At 46.2% G+C, this 16,157-nt stretch overlaps 1 protein-coding gene across 1 annotated transcript in view; it reads left to right on the top strand.

The window, feature by feature from the left end:
- The window catches only part of LOC307199279 (unconventional myosin-X-like), a 78,084-nt gene that overhangs the window by 24,183 nt on the left and 37,744 nt on the right, over positions 1 to 16,157 (top strand). Inside the window, exons 5-17 of the mRNA XM_079947087.1 lie at positions 279 to 413; positions 1,130 to 1,254; positions 1,618 to 1,631; positions 2,478 to 2,562; positions 5,543 to 5,646; positions 6,893 to 7,022; positions 7,614 to 7,732; positions 10,501 to 10,647; positions 11,691 to 11,791; positions 12,155 to 12,221; positions 12,623 to 12,715; positions 14,615 to 14,683; positions 15,678 to 15,760. Of these exons, the coding sequence (XP_079803213.1) occupies positions 279 to 413; positions 1,130 to 1,254; positions 1,618 to 1,631; positions 2,478 to 2,562; positions 5,543 to 5,646; positions 6,893 to 7,022; positions 7,614 to 7,732; positions 10,501 to 10,647; positions 11,691 to 11,791; positions 12,155 to 12,221; positions 12,623 to 12,715; positions 14,615 to 14,683; positions 15,678 to 15,760 (1,272 nt within the window). The remainder of the gene's footprint in view (positions 1 to 278; positions 414 to 1,129; positions 1,255 to 1,617; positions 1,632 to 2,477; positions 2,563 to 5,542; positions 5,647 to 6,892; positions 7,023 to 7,613; positions 7,733 to 10,500; positions 10,648 to 11,690; positions 11,792 to 12,154; positions 12,222 to 12,622; positions 12,716 to 14,614; positions 14,684 to 15,677; positions 15,761 to 16,157) is intronic.

The raw sequence follows: 16,157 nt of genomic DNA, 5'->3' as shown, positions 1-16,157 counted from the left end.
GAGGATAAGGCTCTTTAGTGTCGTACCTCCATTCTTGAAGGCCGTATGCCTCTGAATACCAGTTGTTGAACCAGGGTGGACAGCTGGTCTGCTGCACCAGGGCTCTCCTTATCTTTTTATGCTCATTGCAGCAAACATCTCCCCAACCATTAGTCGGGATTTTGGGGGGAGTGCTTCATGTACATTCTGGAGCCATTCTTTCTGACTTGTCATTGAGGCTGGCATTCCCCTTGGTTGGTGCTGTCCTGAGCAGGTTGTTTTGGCTGTCCATTTAACAGTGGCGAAAGTGGAGCTGGAAAGACAGAGAGCACCAAGTTGCTGCTGAAGTTTCTATCAGCCATGAGCCAGACCTCACTGGGCGGCCCTGCGTCAGAGAAGAGCACACATGTGGAGGAGGCCATCATGGAGAGCAGGTACAAGCCCACACAGCACAGGGTTGGTCTGAGTGTGTGGTTTGGAGGTGTCTCCTCTCAGGGGAGCCACGTCATGGACAAGGGGTAGGACTGGCACTGGAGCTATCTGCCTTCTAGTTATGGCCCGCAAACTTCCTTTTTCAGCTAGAGGGCTGTAAATGCATAGAGAGTGTCCAGCAAAAGTCCTTATTCCTTGGAATATTTCTGCACTTGATATGGAGAATCCATCTGCCTGATTTTTTCCAGGTACCCTTCAGAGGTCAGCAGTCTGTGCTGTTTTGAACCAGGGGAGCAAAGCCTGCCATGCTCATTCCTGGTGGCTGTTTCCACGTCCATTTCTTCAGGTGTCCGACATGTTTAAGTGGGACTGCTTGGTGCACTAAGAAAAGCGGGGCTGTGCAGCATGTATAAGCTACATTAATTGAAAATGTTCACATATATTTGGTTGATTCTGCTTCTGCTGGTCAAGGGGGAGGAGGAAGTTGCGGTAAACACACTTTGGAGATATCAAGTCGGTCATTGCAGACATGAGGGCTAGAAACTTGGAAGGTTGTGTTTTTTGGAGGGAGTTGTTGTTTTTGTTAAGAGAGAGCTCAGTTCCTCAAAATTTGCCTAGAGTTAAAGAAAGTGCAATCTACTCTTATTATACACCCCAAACATCACTACTAATCTCCTTCCTTCCTTCCTTCCTTCCTTCCTTCCTTCCTTCCTTCTAGCCCAGTACTGGAGGCTTTTGGAAATGCCAAGACAGTCTACAACAACAATTCTAGTCGCTTTGGCAAGTTCATCCAGCTGCACTTTTCCCAGCATGGGCATATCCAGGGTGGGAGAGTCACTGACTGTATCCTCCTTTTTGGTGGTTTTATCCTTGATTACCTTAGCTCACACCCAAGGCCAAGCGGAGCTGGTGAGCTGGTTGTGTCTCCACTGCTGACTTAGCAGGGTATAATCATGTCAGGCAAGGGGACCTTCCTCCCCATTTTCCAGCTCATTTCCGATTCTGTGTTGTTGAGTTTTCCTTTGCAAAAGAGGGTAGCTCTCTAACCGTTTAGAATCCAGGAGTGAAACAATCCTGGCCTATATAAGTTGGGGACAGAGTTCTTTGCAGCCAGATTCCTATGTCGTTGAAAGATTCTTTGGCAGACACTGGGAAGTCTTTCTAGGAGCCATCGTACCATTACTTCCTCCTTAACTCATTGCTCAGATTTATTGGAGAAGGTGAGTAAAGTTTATCTTGATTGTGCCCCTCTTCTTTGCCCCTGCACAACGTCCAGATGATATGGAGATGCTATGATGGCTACTCCTGGGTAGAGTACTGTCTCGACACCCCTAAAAGTTCTGCTCAGTAGAAACTCTGGTGTGTCCACACTACATTAAGCTATATTCCCCTTTTTTTTTGTTTCATTTCACTATAAACCTTCACCGTCTCAGAAAGAACCATGAGTTTCCCATAATACATATGCTTCCTCATCCTTGAACATCTATGTTATTAATAAATGTCCTGTTTTGCGCAATTGCATCTGTGCAATTGCACTAATGGACCCACACACAAGACAGTACTGAAAAGGGAGGAGTGAGGCTGATTTGCTTTGCTAGGGAAAAGGGAGTAGTCAGATTCTGAGACTGTGAAGTAGGCAAATGAGCAACGTATCCCGGTGGGAAAGTGCATGGGTGAAATGGTGCTAAATTAATCAAAAAGAAAAAAGGGAGAGAGGCTCCAGTAGTGGTGAAGGAGCAGCAACAAGAAAATGGCAGTGAAGGAAGACAGCACAAGACCTCAGTCCTCCCACTCAAGGAGGGATATAATTTGGCACATGGAAACGGAGATTAAACGGTGACTGGTTATGGGTTTTGGTGTGGACTTCCCTCATTCTTGCATAGAAAACTGTATGCGGTGATGCACACCTACCTGGATTCATTTCATGCTGTTGATGTAGCAGAAACAGGGCTAAGCACAGTGGCTGCCCTTCCTCCTATGTCGAGCACACATTTCATTGCCAGGAGCTCTGCTAGTTTGTGTGTGCCTTTGGGGTCACACACACCCTTCATTCTTCTTTGTTTCAGAACAGAGTTGTTCACCAGAACCCGGAGGAACGTAATTATCATATCTTCTATGCCTTGTTAGCGGGCGTCAGCGAGGAACACAAAGGTAATGAGGATTCACAAAGTTGCATTCTCTCATTCAATGAGAAGAGCAATCTCCTGCAGTCAGGCTGGGATGGGGAACCTTTTTGGGCCAGATCCTTATTAGGGTTCCTGACGAGCCAAACTTGACAGGTGGGCGGGGCCATTCACCAGTCAAAATCCTTTCGGCACTGAACTTCAACCAAGGGATGGAGGCTTGCAAAGGATTGGAACTCTGTGCACTTCTCCTGGGGGCAGTGGCAGCAGCCAAGCAAAGGACAAGAGCCTCTCCCCACCTCCCCCTTGTTGCCACCCTCCTGCTCATGGGAGAAGCAGCTCCCATAGTCTCATTTCAGCTGAAACTGGACCAGGGGTTTCTCTTAATGCGCTTCTCAGAAGTGCTGCTTCTCCTGTGAGCTGGTGCTTGGTGGCAGAGGGGAGGGCGGGGTAGATTCTTCTCCCCCTCCTCTCGCTTCTGCTGCTAGCTGAAGAAGCACAGGAGCTGCAATTTTGAGAAGGCTTTAATTTCCGCCCATCAGCTGATAAGTGGAGATTAAATCTTGCTGCCTTTTGCTGTGTGATAGTGTTCCCTGCTGGAAACGGGACATGTGGGCGGGCAGTGCAGGATTAAACCTTGTCCTCCCCCTCATCTGCTCATGTCACCACTGATGTCAGCTGATGGATGAGTGGGTGTGGTTTGGCCTTGCACACCAAACTGAAGCCCCTGGAGGGCCAAGATAAAATCTACACCAGGGTGGGAAACTTTTGTCAGCCCAAGGGCCACATTCCTTTCCAGTCAATGCTCTGAGGGCCACATGCCAGTGGTGGGTGGAGCCAGAGGCGAAAGCAAGTCGAACAGCAGGTGTAAATTATACCTTTATACAGCAGGCCAGTTTTCACACAAAGACCCTTCTGTCTTCCATCTAGGCCAGTGAGAGGCGCTGTCAGGACTCATTCTAGACAGAAACACTTGAGGGACCAGTGAGGGGCAGCGTATGGTCTGGGGAGAGTGCGAAAGAGTAGACAGAGAGGCCTAGAGGGCTGGATTTGGCCCCTGACGCACCCTTGCTCTGTACAAATTAATGGTGGAGTCCTGAACTCAGAATTCTAGTTTGTGAATGGCATTTCTCCTACAACTTCAAGAAGGGATATCGTATCTCAAGTCCACTCTGAGACTATGTATTTAAATGATGGCTTGTATTTCCTGTTTAGGGCCTACTCGTCCCTCTTGTAGGAGAGGAGTGCAGAAGGGAGCAGGGAGACACCTGCGTTGCCCACAGAATCAATAGCCCAATTTCTGTACTTAACCATGTCCTTGGACAGTTAACAGAGGCATGTTTCCCACAAGGGCTGGTCAGAGCATTGCTCTCTTCCTTCCACCAGCCCTTTCTAAATCTCCCAGCCCACCATGCTTTTTGCTGCTCCCTGTGCCTTGCCGCTGATCAGATTCAACTTCCCCTCCCTCCTGCCACAGGAAGACTTGCATATTTTCCCCAGAACCCCCTTCTTCCTTTGAGGGATTGTCCGTGACCTAAATCAGTTGAATTAGCAATGGCTAGTTTTCCATGTTACATACCACCACGTTAACCGTAGCCACAAATTCAAAGCTGGGGGTGGGGGTGGAGAATCTTACACTACAAGCAAGAAAACTTTGGTTGAATTGTTTGAGGAAAATGCCTCAGGGGTTTATGTCCCAGAAATCCCACGATGAATGTGGGGCACTACAAAAAGCAAGGCTGAAATTGGAATTAGCCATGAAAAATTTTCATTGGAGACGCATCTCAGACTTCCTCGGGCCATTCTCTGCTTGGGTTGTTTTGGAGGGAGTAGCCTTTATTTCTGATGCAGTCGGCCTAGTTTAAGAGGGAAAGGGTGTAGCTTCTGATACCAAGACAAAGCTTTGGTACCCACTTAAATAATACTTTTATCAGGATCCTAGTGAGCCTGGGAATGGAGCTGAAAACCCCTGACCTCAGATTCCAGTGAGTGGAATTTGTGGTATTTCCTCTGTGGTGTGTCTGCAACTGGGCCAAACTCTGCTTCCTAAAAAAAGTTCAACAACTTTCGGGGTGTCCTGGTTTTTACTTTTTGAAATATGGCAACCCTAGATCTCAGATTGGCAGAGAGGGAATTTGCAGTGGCATCCAGGAATGTCCCTAGCAGAGTAATATGGTATCTTCATACACTTTAGCAGTCCCTGGGCTGGAGAAGGGAATTTCTGCCGGCAACCACAGGAAGGTATATCTGTTTGGCAGAATTGCTGCTGTACTTACTGATGCAGCAATAACTGGGTTTAGAAGTCTTCTGCAATTAGATGCCTGGGAATTGGTTGTTTAGTTCTCAGTATTTTGAGCATTGAGGCAAACTAGACATTACAAGTTACTTCCTAGCAAGTTTATTTGAAAAGAAAAGAAGAGTAAAACAGCATTGGGTGTCTCTAATTTTGAGCAGAGGAGCAGCAAAAGGAGGGTATACTTAAACCGCTTGCTCTTTTCCAACTCTAAACCACCCATCCAGGCTGCTTTCACCACAGGTTGGCCACTGTGGGAAGCAGAATGCTGGACTAGATAGGCCTTTAATCTGATCCAGCAGGATCCTTCTTATGTTTTTACCTCATGAATTAAGTACCCCTCTCACTTGCCATTCAAAACTGCAAGTTGCCAAGGCTGCTTACAATTTAAAAATGCCATATTTCCGCTGTGGACAAGGCAATTACAGGCTAGTGTTGGCTCCCCACAACTTATTCCACAATATATTATCCTTGAGTTGTTGTTGTTTTGGGGGGAGACTTTGCCATGCTGTGGTTTGGTCCTATGATGTTGTATAGGACTGGGGACTGCTGTATAGACAACCCCAGAGAAAAGGAGCAAGTGGAAGAAGAGTTGGTTGCTTTCTGGATGTCCCTGGCTCATTTCTCCCTGTTTGTTTGCCTCGTCTCTCCCCACACCCTCCTACCCCAACCTCCAATATGTTTGCTTCTCCTTTGGGGAGCTGCCTCCCTACAGAAGCCCTGGTCCTGCTGGAGCCCAAGAGCTATCGTTACTTAAACCAGTCTGGCTGTGTAACCAATGAGAACTTGGATGACAAAGAGATGTTCAGCAAGGTCATGGTGAGTCTTCCTTTTGACTCCAGGCAAGACTTTAGGCTAGGTGTGGGTAAGCTGTGGCCCTCCAGATGTTGTGGAACTACAACTCCCATCAGCCCTAGCAAGCATGGCCAATGGCCAGGGATGATGCATGTTGTAGTTCAGCAACAACTGGGGGATACAAAGGTTTCACACACCTGCATTAGGCAATGCTGCGAGGGCAGGGGGTTCTCTCTCTCTCTCTCTCTCTCTCTCTCTCTCTCTCTGCATGTGTGTTTAAAGGGAAAGGTGTGCCTGTTCCTTCTATGAAGACTAAATTGCAAAATAACTGAATGCAAGAAGATCATTTTTCACTCATGATGGCCTGTCTGTACGTGGTGCCTGCTAATTGGGTGCTTTGTCTGATAGCAATTTAGAGAGGCTGCTTAGACTAAGGTACTGGTAGCTTGACGACACTTCTCATTGTCTGGCCACTAGCGTATTTCCCCCCACTGTTTCTTGCAGTTCTGCACTACTACATTTGTTCCCATCACTTAACAAAAAAGGAGCTGGGGGAGGGATTTAGCCTGCAAAAATATAGGCACTGATTTGTAATGTAGAAGGAGGGAAAAGATGTGAGGGTGCAATAGGAATCATATTTATTATTTATAAAGCACTTTTGATGCAGAGTGCTGTATAGGAGATAAAATTGAAAGGTAGACTGTAAAATAAGGGTAAAGAAAGGGCATGCTAGGAAGAGAGAGCAGAAGAGGATCCGCTTAAGAAAAAGCCTGGAAGTACAAGAGGGTCTTCTTGTAGCTCAGGGATAGAGATCCTGTGGCCCTCCAGATTTTTCTGGACAGTGTCAGCCAATGCGGACACTGCTGAGGGATCATGGGAGCTGTAGTCCAGCAAGAGCTGGAAGGTCACAGGATCTCTGTCCCTGTTGTAGATCCTCTTGCATATAAGGTGAAAGGCTAACTGAAACCAGGCTCAACATTCTTGGCTCTGTGTTCATTGTGGCAAAAATCACAGCTGCAAAATGGAATCAAGGAAACAGGTAAGTCTATGAAACAGTCTCTCTAAAGGACTGAACTAGGATGATCCCAGCAGGTTTACTCAGAAGTAAGTTCCATGGACCTCAGTACAGTTGCTTCATAGTGAGTGTGTTCAGGGTGCTAGCCTTAGAAAGCAAAATCTCACAGAGGTATGTGTTAACTGGTTTGTGTGCGCTGATGTGTAAGGATTGCTTTATAGCAAGTCTAAGATTGGCCCGATGTGTTTTGAGCAGACTGCCCTCGAAGTGATGGGATTTGGTTCTGAAGAGATCAGAGACATTTTCAAACTCCTGTCTGGCATCCTGCAACTTGGAAACATTGAATTTATGACAGCCGGAGGAGCTCAGATTACAACCAAAACTGGTAAGCGACACCCTTCTGTGAAGGGCATCCCCACCTGGAATCTGCTTCTCCTCCCTCATCGTTTTGGTGATCATGCTGATCCTCTGGGCAGGCCTTGCTGCCTTTCTGCTACTGTTCACAGGACAAAATGGACGCCCAGGAACTGTAGGAGTTGGGGGACAATTCCAAGTCTAGTTCTTCCCAATATGAGACACTGTTAAATTCACAGTACATTTTTAACCCCCCAATTCAGGTTAGGTTTTGAGTGTGCGAATGGGCTCGAACTTCACCATGTTGTGAAACGATGGCTTACAAATCCTCTACCCTAGTTGTCATGCTGGCTTGCCAGAGATAGCTTTGCCACGTTTTGGAATGTCACGGTTACTGTGTTTCTGTTATTTTCCCGTCTCCCCCCTGGGCCTATCAGTGGAGTCTTGGGGGATCAAGAGTTGCCAGCAAGGTCTCTCCAAACGTCTATCCTGCCTCTTGATTGTATTGGCTTCCTGTCGCTTTTTGAGGAGAGGCCCCCTCCCTCATCAATCACTTCCACATAATAAGAACACATTATCGCAAGCATTACTGCCATCTCTCTTTTATCATCCTCTCTTCTAGTGCTGAATAATGTCAGCGAGCTGCTTGGCTTGGATGCCTTCCAGTTGTCTGAGGTGCTCACCCAGAGATCCATGTTCCTACGGGGAGAGGAGATCAGCTCTCCCCTCACTGTGGAGCAGGTGAGTGAGTAGCCAATGGGCTTTGCACTAAGCCTGGCTATGATGGGCACTTGCCTCTAGGTGGCAGCACTCACATAGTTGTCAAGGGGAAATGGCAGTTGAGGGATGCCTCGGATTTGAACATGACGTACTCCCCCCGCCCTCCAACCCTTGAGGAGGGCTTCCCAGAATGTGCACTGTGGCTCAGGAATTTGAGTAAGCTGGGATGTAGGGAAGCCATTGGCAAGGCAGGAAGAGAGGGTGAATCAGCCTTGTTAACAACTTTACCGCTGTAGAGCTGGGTTGGGGAATCTTTTTCAGCTGCCTTCTGAGGGCCACACACTGGTGCCAAGTGGGACCAAAAGTAAATGGGGGCAGAGTGATGAATGTGACTCATGTACAGTAGCGTAGCTTCTGCATGGAGCCTCAAACTTTTCTGTATCTTCCACCCAGATGAGCAAGAGGCATTCTCAGAGTTCAGGGACACATTCCAGCCAGGCAAAACTCTCAAGGAGGGTGCAGACCGGGGGCCAGTAAGGTGTGTGGTCTAGGTAGAAACCTGTGGGTAAGGTAGAGTGGGTTAGAGGGCGGCATTTGGCCACCAGGCCTTAGGTCCCCCCCCCCCCCCGATATCTCTGCTGCAGATGTTGCATAATGTGAGCTGGGTGTCTCTGGAGAAGCAACAAGCAAATAAATGGATTCTCCTGTAGATAAGTGCAGCAAGCACTCAGCAGAGGATACAGCCCTGGTTGCATCAGGCCAAAGGCCCACTCAGTCCAGCACTCTCTTCCCACAGTGGCAAATCAGATGCCTATTGGAAACCCGCAAGCAGAACATGAGGCACACTCCTCAATAGCCCTTCCTCACTAGTTAGACTTCCTGCTGCCAAATGCCCACTTTCCCCATCCCAGCCTTCCAGGAATGCCAGCCAACTATTGCCAGATGCATGAGAGAATGTGATGCCAGTCAGTTTGCAGTGTACGCAGAGCTAATTAGAATGCCAAGCATTGGTATTTTCCAGTGTGTTAGACAGAAGGAGCTGAGGCCCGTCAATGGGGCCTTTGACAGAACGCACATGTCTGTGTGCCGCCCACTCCTGCTTTTGTCCTAGTCCCGGGTGTGTTGAGTCAAGCACCCGTTCCTGGAAGATGTTGCAGAGATGTTGAATTACCAGGCAGTCTGGCCACTTGAGTTCTGCTCCTCTCTGTCTGTGCTTCGCTAAGCGCAGTTGGCTCCGGCCCAAACTATACAATGCAGGGAATGTGTAGCTGTTGCCCACCTGCATCTTTCCACCATGTCTTTTTGGCCCTGTTTAGTTAAAGACCATTTGAGAGGGCATCATTGTGCCCAGAGTTTCCTTTCCCCCTGCAAGCAGCAGCCAGTGATGCAGAGCAGGAGCAGGGAAAGTCTCAATGTGCTGGCATCTTGACTAAATATTACCGAGGAGATGCAAGGAGGCAGCCACCAAGTATTCCTTGTAACATGTGGTTTAGGCCTCAGGCTTCCTAAAGGACAGTGGTGGTCACTGAGCCAAAGGAGAGACCTTATGGCTCTCCTGCCTTCTGATCTATGGTTTCCTGCGAGCAGCGCTGTCTTAGCATATGCGCCGCCGGGATGCAAAGATCCGCCCAGCTCCCCCAAATTTAGTTTAACCCGCAAATTAACTTATTATGCTTATGTCAGACACCACGCTTATGCCTTATCTCTTGTTTATGAAAGAAGGGAGGGAAAAGAAACAAACTTTTTTATTTGCTCATTTATTTACAATACATTTACGTATACAACACCACCACACTTAAACTTATAAGTATTGTTTAGGCACCTACTTAGGAGAAACATCAGTCATGTCAAAGGTGCCGCTGACCCTGCTGCTGCATAGTAGCTCAATACAATACGTAACATAATATTTTGATGTAAGAGTTAATTTCACGTGCACGGCACCGTTGTGAGTTACAAGCGCTGTCATTGAGTCTGACAAGCGCCGCTGGTGCGGTGTGTCTTTGGTAAATGAGCACACAAAGTCAAAAGTCCTTTAGTGAAACAGTAGGTATACATTTCGGTAATACCTAGGTATATACAGTGGTACCTCGGGTTAAGTACTTAATTCGTTCCAGAGGTCTGTACCTGAAACTGTTCTTAACCTGAAGCACCACTTTAGCTAATGGGGCCTCCTGCTGCTGCCGTGCCGCCAGAGCACGATTTATGTTCTCATCCTGAAGCAAAGTTCTTAACCTGAAGCACTATTTCTGGATTAGCAGAGTCTGTAACCTGAAGCGTATGTAACCTGAAGCATATGTAACCCGAGGTACCACTGTATGTATTTTGTTTTTCTAGCTTGATCAGAATTCTTTATTATTTCATAACAGGTAGATAGTTAAGAGCTTCAGCGGTGGGTGCTGGGCACCCCCCCCAAATTCAGCACCCAGGTGCCCCGCACCCCTTGCATCCCCGGGTAAATCCCCCACTTGCAGTCCAGACCCAGGTTTATACCTCATTTTCTCATGGTGAGAACAAGGCCTAGTTTGGCACAGAGTTGAGAGGCATGCTTGATAGCAGCCATCCCATCCTTGGCAATTCAGGCACCTGAATTTCAGCTGCAGTTTCTCTGCTGTTCTATACTTAAAATTAGTTTCCCAGGGATAATGTTCATTTGCCAGGCCTTTGCTGCCTCGATCTCCCCATAGTTTGCTATGTTGCTCTCCAGCATATAGAGTGATGTTTGGTCTCTCTCTCTCCCTCCCCTTCATTGCTTACTGACAAGCATTGTCTTCCTCCCTGTTTGCCCCTAGGCTGCTGACTCTAGAGACTCTCTCGCCATGGCCCTGTATTCACAGTGCTTCTCATGGATCATTGGCAAGATTAACTCAAAGATAAAAGGGAAGGAAAACTTTAAGTCTGTTGGAATCCTGGATATCTTTGGGTTTGAGAATTTCCAGGTTAGAAATTAAACTATTGGGGATTGTTGTGTGGACCAAAGGAAATTTCAGTGCATGCAGAAAACAAGCTGAGCTGATTACCTGGAGGCAAGGCAAAGGCCTTCCAGGGTAATTTCAGTACATTGGAACATAAATTGCTCGATACCAAGCCAATTGGGCAGGGGATGGTATGGTCATTGCCCCTTGAACCTCATTCTTGAAATTGGAAACAAAGGCAGCTGCCATACACCAAGTCAAAGTTACACAAAAAATTTGCTTGTATATCACTACACCCTGTATATTGTTTGTCGAAATACACCAAGTCAGGCATCTACTTCAGTATTGCCTATACAGACTGGCAGCGACTTTCCAGGGCTCCAGACAGAGGGCATTCCCAGTCATACTTGGAGAACCCAGGGATTGAACCTGGGACCTTCTGCATGCAAAGCATATGCTCTACTACTGAGCTACAGCCCTTCCCCAAACTCTGACAATGTCCTGTGAAAATTACTTTGGTAAGGCATTTAGTCAAACTCTCTTGGGATGTATGTTACATGGGCATGCACTCCCTTGTGTTTCCCCCTCTTTCATTATTACATTTATATCCCAAAGAGCTTAAGGTGGCACTGCATATTATTATTATTATTATTATTATTATTATTATTATTATTATTATAATACCCGGCTTCCTTCCCTGATGGGTCTCAACCACGCAACAACTTGCCACAACCCTGTGAGGTAGATTAGGTTGAGAGACTGCAGCTGACCCAAGGTCACCCAGTGAGCTTCATTCACTAATCCTTTTCTTTATGTGCCCTGTTTTCAACTTGAATGGGCAGTCTTGTCATTTGCAGTCTCTGTGGTTTCTGTGCCACTGCATGCCCAGACTGGCAGCAGCTGGCAGGAGAGGCAATAACAAGCTGACCATCGGCACTTCTGCTGACCCTCCCCTTCTTCCCGCATGCACTTCCTCTTCCTTGCAGCCCTCAAGGGAAAAAAGATTTTCCCCCCCCCCAGACCAAGAACATGGGTGCTAATATTGGTTTCTCTTGTCACACGCACAGGTGAATCGTTTTGAGCAGTTTAACATTAACTATGCAAATGAGAAGCTCCAGGAGTACTTCAACAAGCACATATTCTCCCTGGAGCAGCTTGAGTACAACAGGTAGTTAAAAGTGGCCTTTTCAGGAGGCAGTGGCTATTGCTTATTGGTAGTGGCCTCTGGCAACCAAGAGAGCCCACTGCTCTCAGGTGGAGGAGGAAAAACTGCTAGCAGAAAAGCCGCTTTGGATTTCATCACTGACAATCCATGTGGGGGTCAAGGAAATCCTTGGAAAGCTTGATAAAAGCAAGAGTCACCCACTACTTAGCTGCCTGGGAGCAGTTTTACCTTCCTCTCTGCTTTTCCCCTCCCAGGGATGATATTCTCCTTTTCGTGTACTTCTGCCCTGTCCAAAGCGTCTTGCTGTTTCTTAACCCCTGCTCTCATATGAGTGCCTGACTTGTGTTTCCCCTCTCTTTTTGGCAGAGAAGGGATAAGCTGGGAAGCCATTGATTGGATGGACAATGCAGAATGCCTGGATCTTGTTGAGAAGGTAGGCCTCTCTCCTGTGTGATGGGTTAGCATGCAGTCAAGAGTATGCTTCCTCTGTAGACTGGACTTTGACCTTGGTCCCAAGTAGCAAGCCTTGTTTCTGTGCCTTAGTTTATAGCTGCTATTTTGCCTTTTCCTACCTTGGCTTCTGTTACTTTTATGGAAATGGACAGGCTTCATTCAGAAGTTAGAATAGTTCATTGTGAAGAAAAAGAAGAGTGTAAGGAAAAAGAAGGGGGGGAGGTATGATTGGAAATCATGGCTAACTCAAGGTGTGTGTGTGTTTGCTGTCCTTATATACATACGTACAATTTTTACACCCCCCTCCAACCTTACTTTAGGCTGAGCAAGATAACATTACATTAAATGATCACTGCAAGTCTTTTTCTTCTTTGGCTACAGAAACTTGGTTTGCTAGCCTTGGTTAATGAAGAGAGTAGATTCCCCAAAGGCACAGACAGTACCCTTTTGGAAAAGCTGCACAACCAGCATGGGGTAAGTGAAAATGCATATATACACAACACTTGCATGCATTTATCTATGCATTTCTAAAATGTATATCATAGGCTAATAATAATTAAAAAATAATATAGAAACCAATGTAAAATATTACAATCCCATTACAGTAAGCCTGCTTTTAACTTGTGTGTATTCAGCTTAATAATAATAATAATAATAATAATAATAATAATAATAATAGGGCCAAAAGCAGACAGGCACCTGAGAAAAAAGACTTTGGCAATCCTTCCCACCACTGAACCCAATCTGTTTTGACTATGTGCAATCTCCAGAAAGTAGCCCCTGCATAAATTGCAGGATTGCTGTATTAACAAACCAGAAATTGGAAGGGAAACTAAATAAAGTCAACATCAATTGCCTCCCAGCAACCAAAACACCTTTGTGGATAAAATGATTTTTAAGCATCCTTCTAAGAATCAGGAGCGAGTAGGCAGACCTTCTTAGACAAGGAGTTTGAAAGATAAGATATCATTGCAGAGACAGTCCCAAATCTCATAGCCCTCAACAAGGGGGTAGGGAGTGGGAACAAAACAGAACCTTAGCTGAAGACCATGAAGCAGAAAAGGGGAACATTTAGGGAGGAGGCATTCATTCAAGGACCTGAAACACAGACCACTTAAGGATTTAAAAGTCAAAACCAGGACTTTGAACTGGACCTGGAAACAAATGAATTAGCATCTATTCTAAATAATTGCAGTGGTATTTGATCTGCTTGGTTGGCACTAGTTGGCAGCCTACCCTCTGCATTCTGGACCAGCAGCAGCTTCCAGATGGTATTGAGGGGCAGCCCTGTGTAGAATGTGTATATTGCAGTGGGTGGTGGTATATAGTTTTGATTCATATATCTGACACACCAAAGGGATAGAAGGAGCAAGGTGTAGATTAAAGAGAAAAGGAACCTGTATGGAACCATAGTTCGATGCCCCTCAGGGATTTGTTCCATGCTCTTCCCCCCCCCCGCCCCACCACCCCACATTAACACACAGGATGTGTTCCCACAAACTACACTTTACATAATCTTGATATTTTAAATTTCCTCTCATCTATGAACAAAGTAGGTGGTGCTCTGTTCGTTGTATGAAATGGGAACTACTTCCACTGTGGATTTTTAAAAGAAGGCCACAAAGTGAGCAAGAGCAACACAGTCCACAAAGAACCAGTTATCGATACTTCATCTATTGGAACCTCTTTGGCTGAGCCTCTGCTTCAGCCTTGGAAGGTTCTCTTGGTGTCTTCTGATAAAAAAAGCAATGAAACTGTGAGGCCAAATTAACTCTCTTCAAAGCAAAGCAAACAGAATTGCATAATGTGTCTCTTAAGCAGATGACCCTAAGTCTCTTACCAAATGAATAGCTGCTAAGATTCAGCGGGTGGAGGTTTAAAATTAGGTTAACAATTCAGGGTAGAATAGCTTTCCTTGTTCAGTTTACTGGATAATGGCTAAAAGCTAACAGACACAATCAGTACTCTGTATTTTAGCAGTTCTGGGAATTCCAGTAGGCAGACTGATCCTAGTGGCTTGTGACATAGCTGGGATGCTTCAATCTGAGGCAGGGAATCTTCCAGAAGGATAATTTCTGGCTCATCAGAATGTCTGAGTTGTAGCACTGACAGAGATGTTTGCCAGGATAGTTCCCTGGTTTTGGCTCCACCAAAATACTCTTAACTGACTGTTGTGATTACTGTGCGGCCATTTTGGGACCGACAGTTTATGAAGTGCAATAGTACTGCACCAGAGTGCGGTCTTGGCCCTCACTGTTTGGCTTGGTTATGCGCAAAAAATTACCACCACTCATGATATTTAAAAACAGCTGCTGATGTGTTGCTTCAGGAGCTAGTGTAGTATAAACAGTGCTTCGCTCACTTCTGTTTCAGAACAACCAGTACTATATGAAGCCTCGAGTAACAGATTTTCAGTTTGGAATCCAGCACTATGCCGGAGAGGTAAGTGCATTTTGGCCTGATAGCTGAGCAGCTGGCTGAGTTTGGGGCCTATAAGCCAGTGAGCACTTAGGCCACAGCCAGAGGCTGACAAAAAAGGCCTAAAGTGCAGAATTTTATTTCTGGAATGGGCATGGGATTGAGCAACAGTCTCTATCAAGTTTTAAAACTCTTTTAAGTTGCCAGTTTGAGGTTTAGGCCTATCAAATATTATTTTGTTGAACCCCCACAGATGATAGACTTGTTTGGGACCAGAGCACATATTACAGTTGCTGTGGTTTAGAACAGCCTATCAGTCTTGGCCCACCAGAGTTTCCAATCTGGTCTGCGAGGCCATTTCCCCCCAAATCACGCCCCCCCCATTAGATGATAACACAGCTGAAACCAGCTGATGGGCAGGAGGGCAGGGTTTAATCCCGCATTAACTACATGCACTGTTCCCAGGAGGGAACAGGATGGCGCAGCCAAGGCAGCAGGATTTAATCCCTGCTGTGGCTACTGGGTTGCTTTTGAAGGGAGGTTGAATTAAACTCTCTTATTGAGAGGCAGTGGGCTGCAGAATTTATTTATCTTTGACACTTTTATCTACCCTTTTTCCAAGGAGCTCATGGCGGCATGTCTCACCCCCCCTTCTTTTGCATTATCATAACAACCCTTTAAGGTAGTCTAGGCTGAAAGGTATTGATTGGTCCAAGATCACCTGGTGAGGTTAATGGCCGAGAGGGGATGTTTGGACTTGTCTTCCTAGATGTTGTCCAAGATTCTGGTGGCTACTACAGTACATTGTTCCTGTAACATAGCAGAACAGGGCTCTACATATCGCCTCTGGGCTAGTTCCCCTTCCCCTTAATCAATAAAGGGCTTGAGAGATGCATAAGGTTTTTGGCAGCTTTGGGTGTGTGAGTTCAAGAGTTTTCCCTCCTTGTTCAATGCATCTGTGTTGTGCATTATCATGATGGCACATTTTAATGCTTGTGTTGCAACCTGTCACCTGCAGGTCCTCTATGATGTGAGGGGCTTTTTGGAGAAAAACAGAGACACCTTTAGAGATGATATTTTAAACATGCTGAAAGACAGCAGGTAAGCAACTGTATTCAAATGAAGCCCAAACTAGTTGGGAGCTACAGATGGGCATGGAGCAGAGTTGCAGAGCATACATAACATCTGAACACTTTGATTGGGGGTAGGGAAGCTGTTTCTTGGACATTCAGTACTGTAGACAGAAGGATGGGGAACTGGTATGGAGTCCTAGCACATGCTTTGGGCCATTTTGCAAGCCCCCAGAGGCAATTCATGGCTGTTGGAGCTTTAGCTGTCAATCAGCTCTTTGCCACGGGACTTCAGGTACCCAACCTTTCCATAAGATCCAGCATAATGCAGCACATTCCAAGATTGCTCTGAACTACTGTAGTTCATCAAAAGGAAGAATGAATGCAACATGTAGTTTCAGAAAGAGATAGGCAGCACCAGCCTGTGC

Source organism: Podarcis cretensis (assembly GCF_951804945.1).
Source record: "Podarcis cretensis genome assembly, chromosome: 1".
Lineage (NCBI taxonomy): Eukaryota > Metazoa > Chordata > Lepidosauria > Squamata > Lacertidae > Podarcis > Podarcis cretensis.
This window is presented reverse-complemented; position numbering and strand designations above follow the sequence as displayed.